A 23,855-nucleotide genomic window follows, 5' to 3' on the forward strand; every position below is an offset into this window, starting at 1 on the left:
GATATTTGAAACAAGTAAAATTTTACAGAAATAAAATGTGCTCTCTTATTTACTTTCTAAGGCACTCAAATAGCACACACACATGTATTCCAGGTATGAGCCAGGATCATGTCCCGCTTCCTTTATGCCATGAAGAAATCATTTAGATCCATCTTGAAGAACCCGGGTACGATTGCACCCGTTGCACCCCTGGTAGTTACGCCACTGTTATTGATATTGGATGAGAACGTTCATCCTGTACCAGGGCCCGCTGGCAAGTAGTTACGCTACTGATCAAGAAAGCAATCTACTGAGAAAACACCAGATATACTGTACGTTTGGTTTGTTGAGTGCCCATGTTCTCTCCATGATGGGAAAAGAAGTAAGTCCTTCAAAACTTCTGTGCCAGTGAATGAGAGGACACTTGGGCCAAAACATATGGATTGGAGTGGAACCTAATTCGGCACCTCTTCTCTGATAAGACACTGGGGGTCATTTATCAACACTGGGCAAATTTGCCCATGGGCAGTAACCCATGGCAACCAATCAGATTGCTGCATTCATTGTTCTATGAGCAGCTGGCTTTCAAAAGCTAATCGCTGATTGGTTGCTATAGGTAACTGCCCACGGGCAAATTTGCCCAGTGTTGATAAATGACCCCCAAGGTGCCTTCAGCAGCATCAATTTAGCCTGCTTCCAGTTCTAGGCACGTAATTACACTTCTGAATCATGGACAACGATTGGTACATTATATGTGACAAGCTGAATGGCAGTTTGAATAAAGCATTGATAGATCACATGATGCATATATATATATATATATATTTACATATATTACTTTGCATAATGTCTAACACAAGAAAAACATCAATATACAGTAACTACTGACTTTCATTAGAGTTAAGTGAGAACAGAATAAGAGTCTTCTAAATTAACTTAGACAAAGGGTTTAACAATAAAACACTATAAATCACATTGAAATAATTAAATGGCTACATGAGGAATCACTTCTAAGGGTCAGGGAGATTAGTTGCTCGGCGACAAATCTCCTCTTCTTCGGGGCGAAGAGGAGATCACACACATGGTCCCCGATCTTCCCGAACTGCCTCCCACCGGCTAGAATTTAAATTGCAGTCGGGATGGATCTCGGAACGCTTATTTTTCCGAAGTCACCCAAAGCTGCCTCACGAGGAAACTTCGGGCGACTTCGGAAAATGAAGCATCCCCCTTGGCTCCTTGAAATAAGTTCATCTAATCGGTTCTGCGGTATGAAATGTAATACATTAACTTTGTTTGTCCGTAAAACTTCTAATCTTAAATACCTTCGAATATGATACGTAAAGGCTTTGAAAATAAATATACGTTTTGTTACAGTTATTATTTTTTCTGTTTAAGTGATAACGGATAGGTGCCTTCGGATATGATATATGAAAGTTTGTAAAATAGTTTTAGGAGGCGTCACTTTCTGCTACCGACGGGCACCCGCTTGACAACTGAGCAAAGTTTTTGTACTTGTGTCTTATAAATGTTCACTTGCGTTTACTTTTTTGGAACTTTTCACTTTTTCTTTCTTTTTTGTTGGTTTTCTTTGTGTTCTTGTTGTTCTTTTGGATTTTTTGGATTTTTAGCCTCGTGGAGACCTCAGCGAAAAACATAAGAGGAATAGTGACTGCTGGTTTCAACAGCTTACGTGAATAATTCAAATAAACGAATACACAGATATCTGTAGAAAGATTTAATTAAATAGAATAGACTCATCAAATTAGATAGAATCTTATGGTTTATAAAATCTTCTAATTTTTATGCTTAAGCGTCTTCAGAAGATTTTAGCAATATGACTATATGATATAAATTAACTTAAAGTATGTATTTTAACTAAATCTGACTAAATTGAAACAAATTAAATTATAAGTGTGTTATATTTATGAATTCTATACTCTTCATTCATTAAGTGACCTATTTGTATTTCATTAGCGCTAGTCAGTTAAAGTCATGATATGAGCTAAGATTGTGAAATGAGTTTTAATTGGAAATTGGATAATGCGCATGTGAAGGAATTAATTTCAATGGTTAAACTGTTTGGCTTTTTACCATCAGGGCTAATTACCAGTGTTTTTGCAATTGTATAATCAATGATGTAATGTCCGATTTTTTAGATTTAAATAAGCCAATAGGCACCTTAGGGTGCTTTGCCTATGACTACGTATCACCCCTGTGATGCTCTTTTACAAGAACTCAATCATAATCCCATTTTGGAATTTAGAAAGACCCAACAATGAGATAATTTTTACACAGTCCTAGATATGGCTTTGCTGCTTCTTGTTACATAAGAAAAACAACCATTTAGGTGGTAAATATAAAAAAGGCCTCACATGGTAAACTATAGAGGAAGAAGCTTTCTTTATTAATAGATTATATTTTAATCACATGAATCTACAGATAACATTGGACTTGAAATTGCACCAAGGATTGGTAGCACTATGAATATACAGTACAACCCCCATTTTAGGTTTTTCAGGGGACCAGGAAGAAAAAATGTAGAATGAGGGAAATGTATTAAAGGAGAAGGAAAAGTTAAAACTAAGTAAGCCTTATAAGAAAGGTCCACCTAAATATACCAGTAAACCCTCAACGCAATGCTGCTCTCAGTCCTCTGTCAAAAGAAACACAGCATTTCTTTCCTTCTATTGTGCACACATGGGCTTCTGTATCAGACTTCCTGCCTAAACCCTAACTTCCTGCCTGCTTAAACTTCCTTGCCCGGGCCTGAGCATGCTCAGTTTGCTCCTCTTTCCCCCCTCCCTTCTCTGCTGTAATCTGAGCCCAGAGATATAAGTGAGCAGGGAGAGACTCAGGCAGGAAGTGACATCACACCAAACTAATGGCAGCTGCTATCCTAAACAAACAGAGAGCTTCTAGAGCTTTTTACTCAGGTATGGTAAAACATTCTACAGAATAAATACAGCATTCTAGCTTGCACTATTGCAGCTAATCTATTGGCAATAAAATGCCTCCCTAGCTTTCCTTCTCCTTTAAAGCAACTTATTCTTCAAGTACTGAAAGGGCATAAGCATAGGAGGCAGTTTTACTTTTAAACACAATATTTAATGTGTTAATGACCAGGGTTAAGCATCATTAATGTTACACTATGGGGGGCAAGTGAAAGACTGTATGAGGTGCAGACTCATTGGAATTGACTATTTACAAGCAGAAACTATGCGTCTGTTTAGTGTTTGAACTTCTTAATTTCACTAATAATAGCATTCACAGAGGACAAACAGCCTTTTTTGGGACAGCGTTTTGTTATAAAAGCAAGGAAAAACACCCATTGAAATGCATTATAAATTGTCCCACGTCCAACTCCTAAACGCTAATGGAAAAACAAATGATTCTATTGCAGAGAGCTTGTCACACCGGCAAAACGGGTTCTAAAAACAGCAACTGGCTGCAGGACTGGAATAGTGCACGAGCCTGCCAGCAAGCAATTTGTACAATAGCACTAATAAAATATTTACAACATTTAGAAGGACAAACACTACCCAACTCCTATAGGATATGTCCTCACTGTTTTTATAGGTATGTGGATTTTTGTTTTTCTTTTTATGTAAGGGCCTATAGAGAAGAATCAAGTTGTGTGTTGAATAGCAGCTTAAACCTGGGACAGGTTATAATATAGGTAAGTGTCAGTAGTTCAGATGGGGGGGGAGGGTGAAAATAATTTCTTAGCACTCCCAATGTAAATATTAGGACATAAGAACACATATACTGAAGCAGGGCAAACCTGACTAGTGTAGTAACCCACAGTAACCAACCAGTAACCAAATACAAGTGTTCATAGGACCCATAAGTAGAATGCACCCATCCCTTCCTGAAAAATAGTAACCTCAGGGCACAAGTAGGAAATAACAAATGGCTGGGTTTGGTGGACAATGTGCTAAAGCCAAGATGATATAGGCATATAGAATTCTGCCTGTTGTCCAATACATAAAGGATTATCATGGCCAATTTATGACATCAGCTGCTAAATATCCTTATGCATGAAATTTCCTCTATTTTTGGTATGTATTCTAATAGCCCTATTTATTACCAATAATGATATATACCATGGACAACAAAGATGCGATTAATTGTACAATTTAGGGATCATTGCTTCCTGCAGAATCGTTTCTGTTTAACAGCCTGGAATCCCCAGCTGTTGTTGCACTACAGCTCCCAACAACAAATAGTGGACTGGCAGCATGATGACTATTCTTATAAATAGTGTAAATAGTAAGGTGTAACAGGATATTTTGCCCCATGCCCTTCCACTAATAGGAAATGTTTTTAGTAGCTTAGTACTGAAAGAAGCATTTGCTAAAAACTGCGGATCCACAATAATACTTTTTTGTTATTTAAATCTCTTTTGCCTTTATAATTGGGCCAACCAACATCTGAAGTACAGAATACAAGTTATAGTTATGGTTACGACACAAAAAGTCCCAGTGATATGCCCAGTGTATCTCAAACATACCTGGGAAGAGGACTTGGGAGTAGTTCCTTCATACATCTCTTTCCCATCATTATAGGTAAACCTACTGTACATTAAGCAAGGCTCTATCGTCTATAGTATTATGTGCTACACATTTACTTTTACAAAATAATTTATAAATACTGTACAAACTACAGTGGCGTTGTGTTGTCTCTGCTCACCTGAAGAAACTATTGTGAACTGAGACAGTTAGAACTGGAGGTTCCCACTTTCTGCATTTTCCTAAAATTCTCAAGCATCACCTCTTTTCAGATTCCTCGTCAGTAACCACAGCCCTTCCCATAGTATCCTGGGAGTTAGGTTGCACTTGTTGCACAGTTTCTTCCAGGCTGCTACTGGGAAAGACTACGTAACGGGCTGTGACGCCGTGGTCCTTGGGTTCCCGTAAGTTCTCCTTACTGTGCCATATGCCATAGCCAAAATAAACCAGGAGACCTTAAAAAAAATAATATTCATAAGAAAACACATTTGAAGATGTAGCGTGGTAATGTCTGCTCCTTACTCTCACATACAAATTATAAAAAGGGGAGACATAAAGTTGGTCAAAATATCCAACAATGACGAAGAGCAAAATACAGCCCAATGAAAGATATTTTACTTGTAATCCTGTCAAACCTATAAAGAATATCTATAGGCTACTATGAAAACATAATGTAATAGGGATCTGAGTCAGGGTGAATGATATATAAGGTGTCATTTATGGAGCAGAACACAGTGTGCAAAGTCCAAAAAAGGCCACAATCTGCCATTTGTTTGCACTTTGTACACAGAGTTCTGTCTTTCGTGTATTGCTGCAGTCTCTGCACTCTGTTTAGGAGCAGACAGACCTATGACTACCACTCGAATACAATGCTGACTGCATTAGTCAACACTGTATTAGTAGGAGGTGGATGGAGGAAGGCACAAAGGCATCCCCTCTCCTGCCCCCTAACTTGCACATCATTCAAACATGTAAATTAGGGAGATCCAGAAGTGCTGGCCACAAAATGGCTGGTGCTAAGGACAAGGCTCATCTGTGCCTCTCCACCTCTCATCCCAGATATTTAATCCGATGCAAGGATCAGAGCGAGTTTTCCCTGGGGCACAAGTGGGTGGGATCTGGCACTTCTTAGAACTTGTGCCTTGCCCCTATAATCTGTTCAGTGTAAATGACATGGCATCTACAAGCCTTAACACTTTGGCTATAATTGCATGCATTCAGCAATCAAGATGGCTTAATACCCTTTTTAAATGGACGATGAAACGTATGAACTAACAGCTCCTGGGGACGACCGTCCCTATTTCATGTTTACAAAAAGTGGAAGGAATAATAGACTTACCCAGTGCAAGCCAGACGGAGAACCGTATCCATGTCATGTAGTTCAGTTTCAGCATGAGATAAATGTTTAACAGGATACTCAAAGCTGGAATAAGAGGAACCAGTGGAACCTAGGAAAGAAATAATAGAACAGATTGAAGTGTGGCACTAGATTCAATGTAGCATTCAATAAAACTGGGAAAGGTTTTCTTTATATAAACCACGTGCCTTGTATTTGCATACATGACGCATTTAAAGTGATGGTACTTTGCCTTTAAACATGATGGTATTAGCTGACTAATATTAAAGCATAAATATTAAGTACAAAAATCAAAATGCTACATCAGTACGTATGACCGCCTCCTGATTAATGGCTATGAGGAGTACACGCGTAAAGAAGCGTGTTCAGACCACTGTTATTTTTTAAATCTATTTTAAAATGAAAATCTGTCGTTTTTCAAATCAGGGCCATACAGTCCTTACCAAGCTGCACCTTATGGGACAGATTTGACTTAGTCAGGGATCCATAGATCACTATCAGCATGGTAAGATGTTGTGTGTGTATGTGTATCACCATGGGAACTTCAGGGGTCATGATTTGGGTTTGTTTGTTCACAGTAAAATGCTCTTTACACTACTGTTTAGAAGACTTTAGGCAATCTGCCTAGCAACTAAAGCTTTGTTGAAAGCAGATTGTGCCAGAGGCAAATAATCCTTAGGAAAACAGCAAATCTACAAATAAAGGGTTTTTACAAAAAATAAATAAATAAATAAAAACAGCATCCAAATTGTCTAAATCAAAGACCAAATGTCAAACTGGCTATGCACTGAGCACTCAGTCCAGAATTCTGAAGAATCGTAAGTGTTCAGCCTAACCGAATCAAAACTCTAAAAAGTCATGTAATGTAAATAACACAATGTATCGTAAATAGAGTAAATATATCAGGGTGGAGGAACATATTGACTGTATGCATATTTGAATAGATAAATTCCCTTTGCATCTGTTAAAAAGTTAACTATCCTGTTCTGTGCAAGTCAAGGCCATATTAAACTCATCATAACCCCTCAGTTTGGTGAGTTTGGACCCGTTAAAAACCAGGTTACCCTTTAACATGTCCTCCAACCATGCAGTGGGAACGTTAGACACAGGGACTAACAATTGTGTTTATGTATTTATGATGTATACATTCATACTTGAATGGGTCAAAGATTTCATACCCACCCAACATTTCAGAAAAACAAATTGGAATGTTTTAAGCCATAACCAGTCTACCTTGTTACAGCCATACACTCCCCTGATCCATTCAATACCCTGCTTAGTTTCAGGAAAGACCTGTGTCTTTCAGGGCCCTCAAATCAGGATTGTCCTACCTCAGATTTGGACATTTAGATTGTATGCATTTGCTCTTATGTCTTGACCCTGGGCAAGCTTGTTCTCTACGTATCAAAAACAATTTGATGTTTTTGTTGCATTATAATGCTCCACTTCTCTTATTTATGTGACTTTATACAAAGACATGAAAAAGAATATTCATCCTCTTTTAAATATGTCGTTTTTAAGTATTAGGAAATACATATGTGTTTAGAAAGGGTGTGGGTTGTTTCAATGTACTCATGTTACAAACTTTTAATGGGGGGGTTATAATTCTTGAAGTTTGGCTAGCAGATTTCAGGAAGGAGGTTTGACAATCAAAAAAAAACTAAATTTGAATTTCAAAAGTGCATTTCAAAAACCAGAAGAGAGTCCCTTGCATTACAATTACCTGGAATGTTGAGGTTTTCCTCTGCTGTTCGTGCACCCATATTAAACACAGGCTGATTAAAAAGCCAATCATAAAAATCACAAGCAGCAAATAAAAAGCCCATGTAGGAAGGCGCAGCCGATCACTCCCAAATACCAGAACAGAGCAAAAGCATATGCAGGAGACCATCAGTGTAACAACAGCAATAGTGACAACCTCTCCGGGGTAAAAGTCATTTAAGAAGCGTAGGTATGGCTCAAAAGCAGCTTTCAGTCTTCCTGTTTCTCTGCGCTGATTGTCTTTTTTGTCAATTTCCACCAGCTGAAGCTTGTCCGAGAAGGATTCATATTCCTTCATTTCTTCTCCAACCAGATTTTCACTTTTAATAGGAGCACCAATGTGGCAAATGGGACTTGCCTCGTGCACCGTTGGTTGGGAAAATTCTATCTTGTCTTGCTGGAATCTCAGGACAATTATGCTTGCTGCAACAAAGGTGTAGGCCAAAAGTGTGCCAATTGATAGAAATTGCACCAGAGCTTCCAAGTCAAAGATTAGGGCTAATAAAGCCATCAATATACCAAATACAATAATGCCAATCAAAGGCACTTTGGTGGTTGGATTGACTTTGGAAAAAAACTGAAAGAATAAGCCATCTTCCGCCATTGCATATACTATCCGTGGAAGGGAGAAGAGGTTACTCAAGAGGACAGTGTTCATTGCTATAGGGCAGAGAAAAAAATCATTGTTAGTATGATTTAATAACAGACACATCAAAAACATTTACATTACATAGTTGGACAGCCTGTCAGCTCCATTTACAGGGAAAACATATAAGGTGAAAGTAATATATTTGCTGTACCCTGATACTTAAGCTCATATACTGCTTTCTGTGGTTCTCTATGCAGTGCTAAACACTTACCCAACTAGAAATTACTGGGCCCTAAAGCAAATGTATTTGCCCCCCCCCAAATGGCTAATTATAAGCAACATTTCTTCTTTTTATATAGTTTTTGAATTGTTTGCCTTTTTCTTCTAACTCTTTACAGCTTTCAAATGGGAGTTACTGACCCTATCTCTATAAGACTACACATTTATTGTTATTGCTGTTTTTTAACAATCATCCTTCTATTCAAGCCCTCTCCAATTCATATTCCAGTCTCTGATTCTAATCAAGGCATAGTCGCTAGGGTAATTGGAACCTAGTAACCAGAGTGCTAGAATTACAAAATAGAGAGCTGCTGAATAAAAGCTAAATAACGCATAAAACACAAATAAAAAAATGAAAACGAATTGCAAATCGCCTCAGAATATCACACTCTACTTCATACTAAAAGTTAATTTAAAGTTGAACAAGTGCTTTAACATTTAACAACTCAGTAAAAGGTTAAAGTAGTTAGTTCACATTATATAATTCTCAAGACACTGATTCAAATGCCAGCATCAGCTCTTTGTGATCTCAAATAAGTCACTTAAATCCCATTGTCAAATCCATAATTAGTAGCCAATTTTGTAAAGTGATCCAAGACCCCTGGGCAAATGGTGCTTTATAAATCGTAGCCACTTCATTCCAGCTGCAGAATCAGGCATTTACTTCATTTATTATTAGCAAGCACACTACTTATGTACATACGAGTATTAAGGTTTATTAACTGGGAATATTTATGATACTTACCACAAATGGAACCAGCGGCCACAATAAATCCTGCCCATGAATAGCCCCGTCTATAAAATGCATCAGAAAGAGCTGAGTCCGGTACAAGTGTATTCCAAGGTACCATTAAAGTTAGTACTGTGGACACCAAAAAGTAGGCTGATGTAGCAAGTCCTAATGAGACTGCTGTTGCAATAGGAATTGATTTTTGTGGATTTTTGGCTTCTTCGCTGGATGCTGCTATGACATCAAATCCAACAAAAGCATAAAAGCATGTAGCAGTGCCTGACATAATGCCAGAAAAGCCAAAAGGGGCAAATCCCCCAAATTCAGGACCCCAGTTCTTGGGTTCAGCGAGAATGAATCCAAATATCAGAATAAATAAGATAATCACCATACTTATGGCGGCAAAAATGTGGTTAAGCCACGAGGATACTCTGACGCCAAAAGAAATAAATACTGTGGCAATCAGCAAAATCCCAGCAGCTAAGAAGTCAGGATAGTGAGCTAGAAACTGGACATTCCAACTGCCAACATGAGTTTCTGTAAAGTTCTTAATTTTGTGGTCAAACATGGAGTCCAGGTATCCACTCCAGGCTCGTGCCACTGCAGCACCGCCGATCATATACTCCAGGATGACATTCCAGCCAATTAAAAAGGCCCAGATTTCACCAACTGAAACATATGTAAACATATAAGCTGACCCTGTTTTTGGCACACGGGCACCAAATTCGGCGTAGCAAAGAGCAGCTAGCAATGACGCAAACCCAGCAATAAGGAAGGATATAATGACAGCTGGACCAGCTATCTCTTTGGCAACTGTACCAGTCAGTACATATAAACCAGAACCAACCATTCCACCCACACCTAAAAGTGTAAGGTCGACTGTAGAAAGGCATCTTTTCAAGGAAGTTTCCATCAAGTCATCGTCCAGCGTCTTCACTCTGTTCAGCTTCTGACAAAATCGAACAAGAGATGCAGCGGAAGGAAGTCGATTTGCCATCTTCAGGCTGCAAAATGTCGCTCCTCTTTGGGTCAAAAGGATAGTTTTCTAGTTTGGTGGATCTGTCATCACATTGGGTAGTTATCTATAAGGCAAAATATCAAAAATTAAAATCATCTCTTGGTTTTCATCTTGAGAATGCACACAGCCTGTCTACACATTGAAACACTTTTTAGTGGTAACAAAATAGAACTCAAACGCACGGGTGCAAATACATGACTGGCCACCAAAAACAGAACTTTTATCATATTTGTAGTGTTGCACCAGACAGTAGGATTACAATCTGGGTGTTATGGTTTACGAAAAGTAAAACTGCATGCCATTAGTTTCATTTATAGCTGCTAGTTTAAATAGCAATCAGACTACCTAGCACTGACTTTTATGCTTTAAAGCAGTGATCCCCAACCAGTAGCTCGTGAGCAACATGTTGCTCTCCAACCCCTTAGATGTTGCTCCCAGTGACCTCAAAGCAGGAGCTTATTTTTGAATTCCAGGCTTGGAGGCAAGGTTTAGTTGCATAAAAACCAGGTTCATTGCCAAACAGAGCCTCAATGTAGGTTGACAATCCTCATAGGGGCTACCAAATGGGCAATCACAGCACTTATTTGGCACCCCAAGAACATTTTTCATGCTAGTGTTGCTCCCCAACTCCTTTTACTTCTGAATGTTGCTCACGGGTACAAAAGGTTGGGGATCTCTGCTTTAAAGGGATTGTTCGGTATAAAAATAAAAACCGGATAAATATAGAAACTGGATAAATAGATAGGCTGTACGAAATAAAAAATGTTTCTAATATAGTTAGTTAACCAAAAATTTAATGTATAAAAGCTGGAGTGACTGGAGGTGTAACATAATAGCCAGAACACTACTTCCTGCTTAGCAGCTCTTTTGGTTTCCACTGATTGGTTACCAGGCAGTAACCAATCAGTGACTTGAGGGGGGCACATGGGTCATACCTGTTGTTTTTTAATCGGAGCTGAATGCTGAGGATCAATTGCAAACTCACTGAACAGTTATGTCCCATGTGGCCACCCTTCAAGTCGCTGACTAACTCAGAGTTAGAGAGCTGAAAAGCTGTTAGACATCCAGTCACTCCAGCCTTTATACATTATATTTTTGGCCAACTAACTAAATTAGAAACATTTTTTATTTCGCACAGCCTATCTATTTACCAAGTTTTTATTTTTACACTAAACTGTTGCTTTAAGTGCTTCACTTTCCACTGGTAAACATGTGAACCAGAAATGGTTTATTTACTTAAGGGTTAAGTTTGAGTGCAGTAGGGTTGAGCATGTGGCTTGGCAGAAGGCTGCATAAAATCTAAATTGTCATGAGCAATTACAGCAATTTCAATCACATGACCTTGCATTATGTGCGATTTAACAGGAGCAAAAGGACCTTGTGCAAACGCAAATCACATAAAAAGCTTAGTACTTAAAGTTTTGTCAGGGCTAGGTATAAAGCTATTTTGCTTTTCTGTAAAATTAATGCTGGCTTATGCAGCTGTCTGAGATATCTAATTATATAGATCGACTTTTAAACATAGATACTGAATTTCTCTGTGATATTTGGTTGGGCCAATCATTGAATCAACTGTAATTTGGCCTTTGTGTTTCTCAGTTGCAGTGCTACCCATAATACAGGATGAATGAAAGCTGACTATGTTGTTTCTGGTTGAGACTTTGCTGGTTTAGAGCTAAAATCCCTGGAATAAAGTATGGCTCCATTGTAATATATACAGATATTAGTGTGAACCTTCTCACTCAGTCACTATCAGCATCGGATTGGGGGCCCACTGAGTTGCAGTGTTAAAGGCCTCCATACCCCCTGCCCCAGGTGAAACCCTCCCCCGCTCCAATGGCCCCTGCCCTGCTCGTACCTTATTTCCTACAAGAGGCAAGCCAATCGAGGCCTCTCAAGGGAGCAGGTCTGGGCCAGGCTCCATCTAGTTTTCTCCCAGCATCTTGCCAGCCCAGTCCAACCCTGATCACTATAGAAAGGCATGAGGCCGCAGGCTAAATGCTATATCAAATTTGTTGAACTCTGTAAGAATATCCATATACACTTACAGGTATAGGATCTGTTATCCAGAAACCCATTATCCAGAAAGCTCAGAATTATGTCTCCCATTGATTCCATTTTATCCAAATAATTCACATTTTTTAAAAATATTTTCCTTGTATTTGATCCAAACAAAGATATAATTAATCCTTATTGAAAGCAAAATCATTCTAATGGGTGTATTTAATTTTCTAGTAGACTTAAGGTTTAAAGATCCAAATTACAGAAAGATCCATTATCCTGAAAGCCCCAGGTCCCGAGCATTCTGGATAACAGGTCCCATACCTGTACTTTTAAGCAAGAGTACACAAATTCTCAAAATGAGCATATTTCAAGGAGTCCTGTGTAACACCTGTGACTTCAGTAAGCACTTTCTGTAAAGATATACCTTCTTTTATGAATGTAACAAAAGTGCAAAGTGTTACAATGGATGCAAAGCTGAGTGCACACTGACATAATACAGAAAATCATCTGCATCCATACCTGCTTCTTTGCAACTTGTGGCCCTTCAACCTGCTTTGAATTTCACACAGAGTCAATGGTATCCTGAAATTACTTTCAACGTGGACCTGGCGTTTATTCCACGGTTCCCTCAGTAGGTTCAGGCAACAGCTGAAAACAAGGTTGCCACCTGGCTAGTAAAAATTATGCTGGCTACCATTGTTATTAATAGGGAAAAAGATAATAATTGTGGTTTTCGTTTAGTTTTGCTCTGTGTTATTGTAAGTGTAGATTACACATTGGAATTCTGGTGATTAAGATCTGAACTTTAATTTTATTTTATATTTCATTTATGTGGCTAGTGTACATACATATATATATATATATATATATATATATATATATATATATATATACATTCCTGGTGGATTATCAGCCCTACAGTGGGATCCTGTTACACTCTCAATACAGGTCTAATAAAATAATCTTCATTCAAATGGAAATGTTATAGTGTCTATTTTGCTGGCCTTAATTATCAACTTTTTTATAGACTCCATTCAGAGTTGTATTTCCCATATTATCTTGTTTGCATGAGTGTTTTCCATCTGTGTCATCCAATTACCAAATCATGCAGAGATGGCTGCTGTGAGCAGTGCATTAGAAAAGCTTAATGACCTGCTTGTGTCTCTATGGGGAAAAAAAGCCCAATAGCAGCAATAAGAGTAATGCAGACAATTTCAGGGATGGACTGCTTGCCTTGATAATGGCTGGGAGCCCCAGTCCCATGACTGGGAGTACAATAAATGACTCTCTGATATCTCTATCACCAGTTATTGCACAGGAGGAAACCAGTGGCCACACTGGAGGAAGAAACACCACCCTCATGTTCCAAACCATGTGAATATTCTTTTATAATACACAAAAGCCATGAATATCCTGTAAATTATATCCTTATAAACGGTGAGTAGTGATGTCATCAGTTATAAACGGTGAGTAGTGATGTAATTTCTGTCACATGACTCACTAAAATTTGTGTATTATAATAAATAAAGTACCCCCAATTGTAAAATATGAGGATATTATAAGTTACCTTGGAGTTCCATGACCTGTATAAAAACACTCGGCCTTCGGCCTCGTGTTTTTATATGGTCATGAAACTCCTCGGTAACTTATACTATCCTTATATTTTACAAGAGGGGGTACTTTATTCACTATATAATACACAAAAGCCATGAATATCTTGTAAATTATATCCTTATAAACGGTGGGTTCTGATGTCATCAGTTATAAACGGTGAGTTCTGATGTCATTTCGGTCACATGACTCACTGAAATTTGTGTATTATAATAAATAAAGTACCCCCAGTTGTAAAATATGAGGATATTATAAGTTACCTCGGAGTTCCATGACCTGTATAAAAACACTCGGCCTTCGGCCTCGTGTTTTTATATGGTCATGAAACTCCTCGGTAGCTTATAATATCCTTATATTTTACAAGAGGGGGTACTTTATTCACTATATAATACACAAAAGCCATGAATATCTTGTAAATTATATCCTTATAAACGGTGAGTAGTGATGTCATCAGTTATAAACGGTGAGTAGTGATGTCATTTCTGTTACATGACTCACTAAAATGTGTGTATTATAATAAATAAAGTACCCCCAGTTGTAAAATATGAGGATATTAGAAGTTACCTCGGAGTTCCATGACCTGTATAAAAACACTCGGCCTTCGGTCTCGTGTTTTTATATGGTCATGAAACTCCTTGGTAACTTATAATATCCTTATATTTTACAAAAGGGGGTAATTTATTCACTATATTATATTATATTATTTTAAGGGGTTGTTCACCTTTAAATGAACTTTAAGTATGATGTAGAGAGTGATATTGTGAGACTATTTGCAGTATTTTAGTATTTGTGGTTTTTGAGGTATTTCCCTTTTTAGTCAGACACTCTCCAGCTTGCAGTTTCAGAGATCTGGTTGCTAGGGTCCAAATTAGCCTAGTAACCATGCACTGATTTCAATAAGAGACTGGAATATGAATAGTGGAAGGCCTGAATAGAAAGATGAGTAATAAAAAGTAGCAATAACAATACATTTGCAGCCTTACAGAGCATTTGTTTTTAGATGGGGTCAGTGACCCCCATATGAAAGCTGGAAAGAGTTGGAAGAAGAAGGCACAGAATTCAAAAACTATAAAAAAAAAAAAAGGAAAAAATAGACCAATTGAAAAGTAGCTTAGAATTAGCTATTCTATAACACAGTATAACTTAACTGAAAAGTGACCCACCCCTTTAAAGAATTCTCTTCTTATTAAATCAGGGCAGTGGCCGACAGGGATATTTTTCGCCTGCGATTATTTATGAGCAACTGTGGGTGACAAATCTCCCAAAAATGCCTCTCCATTGGAAATAATTGAAATCATTGGCAGTATAACCAACATATTACTAAATGGCCTGAATTTGCCTCTAGAGGCCAATTCGGGCAACTTAGCGATATGTTGTCGCGGGCACTTGTTCTAATACTTTTCTTTTAGCTGTTGCAACTCATTTAAGTTGCCCTGCAGTCTCCTAGGTCTTAGAAAAGCATGTGCAGGTATGGGATCAGTTATCCAGAAACCAATTATCCAGAAAGCTTCAAATTATGGAAAGGCTGTCTCCCATAGACTCCATTTTATCCCAGTAATCCAAATTTTAAAAAAATGGATTTCCTTTTTCTCTGCAATAATAAAACATTACCTTGTCTTTATTGGAAGCAAAGCCAGTCTATTGGGTTTATTTTAATATATGCATGATTTTCTAGTACACTTAAAGTATGAAGATCCAAATTACAGTAAGATTTGTTATCTGGAAAACCCCAGGTCCCGAGCATTCTGGATAACAGGTCCCATACCTGTCTTAACCAATTCTGAAACTACAATAGCCTAGTAGTGGTGTACTTTAGTAGATGTGAATAGAGAAGCTCCTAAAATGACAACTTCAATTGAAGCATGAAACACTGGCAAGATAGCTACACAGTGCCTTACTTTTATAGGTCCCTTGACTGCCAAGGGTTAAATTTCTGGCAAGGTTATAAAAAGACTACAGTTGTAACGGGACAAGGTGTAAATAGTAGAAATATATGAGGAGTAATGAGACAGAGTTATATTTATCAAAAACAGTTTAATTTGAAAATTCTCACACTCTCACATTCAACTCACTGTGCGCTTATTTATTAAAAAACTAACATTTTGAAAACTTCATGCTTCATCTTTTTATCATTCATTTACCAAGCACACCAGGTTCTGGGTGTAGCGACCTGAGGCTAGAATATATATTTGTCTCCAGAAGATGTTTTTAGTTTAGAGTCAAAACTAGAAAATCAAGTGTTAACACAGAGGGCTAGGCAAATAACAATGAGCTGTGTTTGGGAGAATCAGTAAACTCGCTATGCAGGAACACAAAATATCTCCAGGCAAAATGCTAAGAGAAAAAAGGCTGAATGGGGAGATGCCACCAGGGTTCTTGTAGATCATACCAGGTAACCTGACAGCTGAAACTAAAGGAATACGGTTATAAGAACACCATGTGGAGAAGCTGCCATACAGTTGGCCATGTATATATAAATATTGAGCCTGCACTCACTACTGGACACCAATTCACCACTAGTCATCTATAAATATAGATACAGGCAAAGGAGCTGGCCACCAATGGAAAAAAAATAGTTACTAAAAAAATGGTTATACTTATTTTTCTCAAACATCTGCAAACCAACTAAAAACCAGCTTTGCCCCATGTTTGTGTCATGACCCAGGAATAGAGAAATAGTGATCTATAATACTGGGTATCAGCTCTAGTTTCTTTATGGCACTAAAACATATAGTGACATAACTATTAGGGTCTGGATTTGGCCTTTTTCAGCAGGATTTGGATTTTCCTTAAAATAGTGGATTCAGTGCTTCCCTAGTAACTATAGCCCCAAAATTTGCCCCACACTTGTATCTACCATCCTCCTTTAAAGGGGTTGTTCACCTTCCAAACATTTTTTTCAGTTCAGTTATTTTCAGTTTGTTCTCCAGAAATAAAGACGTTTCTTCAATTACTTTCCATCTTTAATTTTTTATCGTTTTTTTTCAAAATCTAAGTTTAAAGTTCCCGGTCTCTGGTGTTTCAGTCTGACAGCTCAGTAATTCAGGTGCAGATTCAGAACTGTTACAGTTTTGCAACATTTAGTTGATACATTTCTCAACAGCATCTCTGGAGTATTAACAACTACTGTATTGTATCAATTCTCTCAGCTGCCTTTAATGAAACTCAGGGATTCTGATCAGCAGAAATGTATCAATTTAGAACAGTTTACAGTCGACGACCCCCCCCCCACCGGAAATCTGCTTTAGAAGGTGAAAGATTAAACTTTACGCTTCAATATTATAAAAATGGTCACAAATAAAAATTGAAAGTATTGGAAAAAAAAACTTTATTTCTGATGAACTATCTGAATCCAACTGAACTGAAAAAGTTTTGGAAGGTGAACAACCCCTTTAAGAAAAACTAAAGTTTAACTAAAGAGCTAGGCTAGAAATGTTGTACATTACATTTAAGGCTTCTGTACCAGCCCAAGGTAATCTTAGGCCTTTAGCAGTGAAGATATGTGCCTCAAAGATGCCCCAGTAGCTCCCCATCTTCTTTTCTACTGATTCGCTGCACATGCTCTGTGCTGCTGTCACTTACTAAGCTTAGGGACCCACTCACAATATTTCCAATATATATTATATAAATGTCACAAAATAAGGCTAATTAGTTAACAATTTAGAATACAATACTTATTTTCTGATTGATGATCAACAGCTGCTCAAACTCTTTTGCCCAGCTTTGAAGGCCTGGATCATTACTACAATAGAGATGCTGTGCTTTTAGGATGGTTCAATAAGTTTAGTATATGAAATATAACATTTCTAGGCATATTCATTTTAAGGGTTTAATTCTCCTTTAACTGAATGACTGCTAAGATCACACTGTGGTATTGGGGGATGCATGGATCCTATAGCACTTCTAAACAATTTCTGATGTGTGACTGCAAGCAAGAAGTACAATGATAATTATTATGTCTATATTGGAAATGCACTTGTACAATGTCACAACCACTACCCTATTTCTATTCTATACAACAGCATACTTATCGATCCTTACTTATTTGGTTAAAGCTATACAACGTTGCACACGGCAAGATTTTAGGAACTTTGGGTATAAGGAATTCAGAAGGCAGGGCCAAAACTGATCCCAACTGACTTCTATAGGAATTCTCTGCAAGTACTCGCCATTAATAGTTGCCTGACAGCTTGACAGTCTGATAAATGCTTGCAAAGCGATCTCTGCCCCCCAAAATTTTATTTGTTTACACAATGAAAGAAATTGCATTTGATGCTTTCGAAAGCTCTGTTTGCCTGGTTGTTTATAACGTCTGCATTGATGGTTCTGACTCCCGATAAAATGTAGCAGTGTGCATAAAAATAGTTTGAGGGTGGACATCCCAAATCAAAGACATGGTAGTGCTGAATATTGGGCCACAGCATTAAACAGCTGTGAATAAATAAAGCAGCATTTATAAGCCAGTAGCCATATTGCATTAGTGCAAGCAATTGTGTAGCCCAGTCACTTGTATTTATTAGAAGCACACCTTCTTTTCCCAGCAGAGTTGCCAGGTTGGCGGTTTTCCAGCCAAATTGGGCTACTAATTTAAAGCCCAGGCAGGTTTTGAAAGTACAAACTAGCTAAGGTATGGATTTGGGCTACTGTTTTGAACATTTGTCTGGTTTGTACTTTGGAAACCAGCCAAATATTTTTCTTCCCCTAATGTGCCAAGCCTGTCTCCCAATGCATGTTGGGTAATATTGTTTTTGTTTAACAATTTGGCAAGCTTAACGCACGACTACAATACCCAGCATGCAATGGGACTGACTTGTGTAGAAGTCAGGAGTTACCAGATTTTGGGCTCTGTACGCCAGTTTCCTGTCCCATTCTAACATTTTCTGGTGACTTTCCTAAATTTTGGGGCAAAAATCTGTTGGCCACCAAAATGTCCAGAGGTTGACCTGTGTTACCAATATTTATTATTAAAATTGTATATGTATTAGGGACATATAGGCCCCTATACCTCCTGGGTTACACCCATGATGATGGACGAATCTGTCCTATTTTGCTTCAAGGAAAAATTTGCAAAACAGTGAATATATATATATTCATTTGGGGTTTTTTTTAGACTTTTTCACTGCCTATATTGTGCTATTTTTGGGCTACTCTTGAAGTGCCTCTTGGCAAGTTTTGGGCTGGTTTGTTGCTGACTTTGGATGTTTTTGAAAATTAGACCTGGCCAGGGTCGGACTGGGGGGGGACTCCACTCCATGGCCCCCGTCCCCCTACTGCAACGCGTTGCACGGCGCAGCCTCAGTGCGCATCCGCATATGGCGCCCCCTCTGTGTGCATGGCTGAAAATCCTTTTTTTTAAAAAACAAAAACACAAGCATTGGGGAAGGGGGTCTGGCCCGCGCCCAGCCTGGGGGCCCATGAGGGTCAGGGGCCCATGAGGGTCGGGCCCACCGGGTTTTTTCCCGGTGTCCCGCCGGACCAGTCCGACACTGGACCTGGCAACTAGGGTTGATCCCAATGTTATTAATAGGGAAAAAAGATAAATATATAGGAAGGCCGGTATTTTTTCCAGAAATGGGGGCAACCCTGTTTCCCAGTTAATCATGTCACCCAGCGCCTACACCATGGACAGCCAGCCATGAGCAAGGTAAAAGAGTGCATTGCTTGTGGGATCCCGTCAGAGGCAGAGAAGAAATAGAACGTTGAATGTTTATTGATGCAGTTGAGCAATGGCAGAGGCCCAGAGTGCAGAGGACACATATGAAAGCAATGGTCTTGTCTGTGTGTAGCCAGTGAGTGAGGCTGGGAGCAGTGCAGCAGGGAGTGAGCAGATGCTGTGGGATTAACAGCCGGATCTAGGCTACTTTCATCAATTATTAAGATCCGGGTAGAACAGGAGCGCACGGACAGGGCATAAGGCTTTTACCTGAGTGGATGTGTCGGACGGTGATGTGGAATGAAGCAGGCCGGGCAATGAACGAGCTCCTCAGTCAGACGCAGCATCAGGCGGTGCGGATTGAGCGGCTCCTGAGGGATATTCCAGGCACAGCTGACATCTCCTTCTCTCCTGCCAGGAATTAGCCGCCCCTCCCCTCTCTCACACGGAGGCGGAGGATTGATGGGAGGCAGCAGCCAGTGCAGCGAGAGGCGGGTCCTGCGGTGACAGAGACAGGTAGAAACTGTCGAGGCTTGAGACTAGCAGGGAGGCTGCAGCGACAGACAAAACAGTCCGTGCGGGAGGTGGCGGAGTGACACAGCAAGCTGGACCAATAAGGCCACAAGGAGAGTGACTCAGGTTCAGTTTGAGAGGAAAGAACAGACATGTCACTGACAGGACACACAGATCATGCAGCCCATGTGGAACCCAGAAGCTGCAGCAACATGAGCTCAAGAGAAGGTTCCCCAGCAAATTCATCCCATATCTTCGTGCTAGTGACACACAGACAGCGACAGCATCTCCGCAGCCTACATATTTTTCACTGCTCCCTTCTACATTCTGTCAGTCTGCTCAGCGAGGACTTTATAAGGGTGCCAATGGGAGATTCCTAGAGGGCATGCAGGGTTTGGTTTGGAAGTGGGAGGCTGTTGGGGTGGCACAGCTGGTCTAGAAGCACAATCACCCAGGGGCAGTATGGGGTGGTAACCATGCACCAAGTAGGTGCCACAGAACAGGCAATCTGTGGGTTCTGGCAAATGCCAGAGGGGCTGCTATAAGGTGCCATAGAAAGCCACTATTTAGTGGGCTGTTTGGGCCTCTGTGTACATGAAAGGCCAGGGCCTATTTTGACTCTCAGTCCAGACTTGCCACAGAAGCGGGGGATAAGCAGGGCCGGATTTGCCCTGTGGGCACCCAGATAGCGTGCAGACACATCCCTACTTCTTGCTGGAGCACTAGCACTCCAGAATCAAGAATTGCCCATGCAGCTGGGTGGCATGTTGCCTTAGGTCCGGCCCATTGCTGCCTTTCCGCAAATCCGGGCCTGGGGATAAGGGCCCCAAGATGTAACTAGTTCAGCTGGTAGGGATACTGTAACTCCTAAGGTGAAGGGAGCCAGTAAATCAGCTTCAGAGGACAAAAAAGAGGGGAAGAAAGAAAAGGATAAAGGGAAGAGATTTCAGACTTTGCCAAGGGCTCTACCTATGTATGTTTTGAAGGGCCCTTAGGGGCACACCTCAAGAAGGAGACCAGGGGAAAATATGGAACGTAGTTTATGTTAAGAAATGTTCCATTAGAGAGGTCCTATCTAGATAGGGGAAAACCGGATGATAGTAAGAATCAGGAGTAGGAGAAGAAGAGGTAATACATCCTATTTCTTCACCCCTTTCGGGGGGGGGGGGTGGAGGTTCCCGGTCCAACCCACCGACGGGACAAAATAGGAAGGGCTTTTGTTGGGCCTTTAATGAAGGAGCCTGTTAATTAAGAATTTCATGTAAATTTAAACATGAGTTCTCCAGTTGCGGGGGTCTCCAGAGGCAGTGGATGACAAATTGAGGAAGGAGGTCAAGTTAGGGCGAATGGCTGGTCCCTTTGACAATTCACCCTTACCAATTCTGCGATTATCCCCCTTGGGGTTGTGTCAAAAAAGGAGCCAGGCAAATTCAGGCTTATCATCTGTCCCACCCAAGGGGAAGCTCTAATGATGACATAGACAAGGACATGTGCAGGATAAGCTATACTTCTTTTGAAAAGGGTGCAGAAATGTTAGGGAAAGCAGTTCAAGGGGCACTGATGGCGAAAACAGACAGTGAGTCGGCATTCCGGCTTCTTCCAGTTCACCCTGTGTTTCACTTGTTGGGTTGCCGTTGGAAAGATGTACTTTGTCGACAAGTGTTTGCCAATAGGTTTCTCTATTTCCTGTGTCCTGTTTGAGACCTTCAGATCATTTTAAGAATGGGTAGTTAGGATAAAAGCAAAAGTGTGTTTCGTCATCCATTACCTGAATGATTTCTTTTTCATAGGTCAAAGGGAGTCAGAGCACTGGCAGTTGCTTTTTGGAACTATGGAGAGGGTGGCTAAAAAAATTGGGGTCCCACTGGCAACCAAAAAGACAGAGGGCTCAGTCTCCACCATTCTGGGCATTGAGGTTGACTCAGAGCTCATGGAATTCTGGCTACCACAGTAACAATCGCTGTTAAGCAGCCTAAATTTTGACTGCCGTGTGATGCTGATTGGCAGGATTTTTTGTAGGAAATTAGCCGATTTGACATCAGGGGTCAAACATCCTCATCATTTTGTGAGAATAGGCAAAAAGGTGAAGGAAGACTTGGCAGTGGGATGCTCCTATTTGGAGCAATATAACGGAAGGTCCTTATGGCAATTGGAGCCGACAGACAACTATGACCTGCAGTTATTTACTGATGCGGCAGGTGGAGGGGGGTACCGGTCATGTTTTCAAGGGCAATGGAGTGCAGGAAGCCGGCCAAAGAAGTGGCACGAGCTAGGTTTTACCAAGAACCTGACTGTTCTAGAGCTATTTCCCATTTTGATGGCAGTGGCATTGTGGGACAAGGAACTGAGGAACAGGCAAGTTGTTTTCCAGACAGACAACATGGAGGTGGTTCAAGCAATTAATAACATTTTAGCCTCTCCCCCCCCCCCCCAGTTGTACAGCTGTTGAGCTATTTAGTTCTGTCTCAATATGTGGCTGAGGGCTAGTCATGTGCCTGGCTTCCAATAAAATTGCAGATGCACTCTTTCTGTTCCAGTAGATTTGGTTTTGGGAGCTAGCACTGGCCACAGACCGAGAGGGATTTCCTTGCCCAGAATGGCTTTGGGAACTGGGGGCAGGCCTGGATTTGTGCCACAAAGGCATTGGGAATGCAGCGTTCCCAGTGCAATGGCACATGCTCGCTTGCGGGGTTCGTGTGGACCGCAGGCAAATTTGGCCCTGACTGGGGGATAGGAGGTGGCAGAGCTGGTGAAACGGTCTGTGGCTCCATTAACTTGGGCCAGGTATACCATGGTGTGGGAGGAATGGGAGGCCAAGAGTCAACAATTTGGGGAGTATGGCAGAGATAATGTTTGGGGGGCAGTCCTAGACTGGATCAGCCAAATGTACAGAGGCGAGGATCTCAGTTATGGTACTAGAAGGGCTAGAGGTCTCCCTGACGTCACAAATGACACCATTATCTTGCAAGTTCTAAAAAGCTTAAGGTAGGGACATAGGGTTCAGGATAAAAGAAAAACAGTTTCCTTCCATTTACTGGAACAGGTTTGGAAGGTCTTGTCTAAGTTTTGCTTTTCAGGTTTTAAAGTATCATTATTTGGTTTGGCATACAGTTTGGCATTTTTGGGGGTATTCACAGTGAGTGAGCTGGTTTCTACAAGTAAATCACTGTCTTGTGGACTAGCGGCCTCTGATGTTAATTATAGTGCACAGCAGTTAAGGATCACTGTGTGTAAGTCAAAAGCTGACCAGGAGGGAAAGGGTCAGGTGGTCCGCTTGCAGGAACTCCCGGGCCATGATTTATGTCCAGTGGAGTGTCCTAATGCATACAGGGTGAAACGTCCTAGGGGAGAAGGCCCCTTATTAGTTCACGAGGATACATTTTTTATTGTTTAAGGACCAATTCCTTGTGGTATTTAGAAAAATACTGTACTGTGTGTGTCTCTCACATTCCTTCACCTGGGTGGTGGTCTCGGGCGGAGCAGGGATGAGAAAGGAGCGGTTGACAGGGGTGCTTGTTGAGTCGGTGTGGCAGCTGACAAATTGCCATTGTGATAGTTCTTTACATCCGCCAATAGGGGAATAAATTGTTAATTAGGACGTTCTCTGCTAGAGAAGTTGTACAGTACCTGTAAATATCAACAAATAAATTCAAATAAACGCTGTGACTTTTTGATCCAAGTCACCCATGGTGTCTTTTATTGCATGATTCTAGTATGGAGGTAAGTATCAATTCAGGTGTTAAACAAACGAGTGAGCATCTACACTATTGTTGCCAAGGACTCCTGGAGAGATAAACAGAAGGAGACATGGCAACACTGGGGCAGTTACTAAGTTGTAGCTATTTTAGAAGTG

At 40.2% G+C, this 23,855-nt stretch overlaps 1 protein-coding gene across 1 annotated transcript; it reads right to left on the bottom strand.

Annotated features, from left to right (window-relative positions):
• Positions 1 to 2,362: 2,362 nt before the first annotated feature.
• slc7a4.L (solute carrier family 7 member 4 L homeolog) lies at positions 2,363 to 19,894 on the bottom strand. The gene is given in 5 exon segments (NM_001091323.1): positions 2,363 to 4,942; positions 5,827 to 5,935; positions 7,568 to 8,265; positions 9,219 to 10,285; positions 19,760 to 19,894. Coding segments are annotated over 4 exon segments (1,986 nt in total). The 5' UTR covers positions 10,201 to 10,285; positions 19,760 to 19,894; the 3' UTR covers positions 2,363 to 4,745.
• Positions 19,895 to 23,855: the final 3,961 nt, after the last annotated feature.

Source organism: Xenopus laevis, chromosome 1L, assembly GCF_017654675.1.
Source record: "Xenopus laevis strain J_2021 chromosome 1L, Xenopus_laevis_v10.1, whole genome shotgun sequence".
Lineage (NCBI taxonomy): Eukaryota > Metazoa > Chordata > Amphibia > Anura > Pipidae > Xenopus > Xenopus laevis.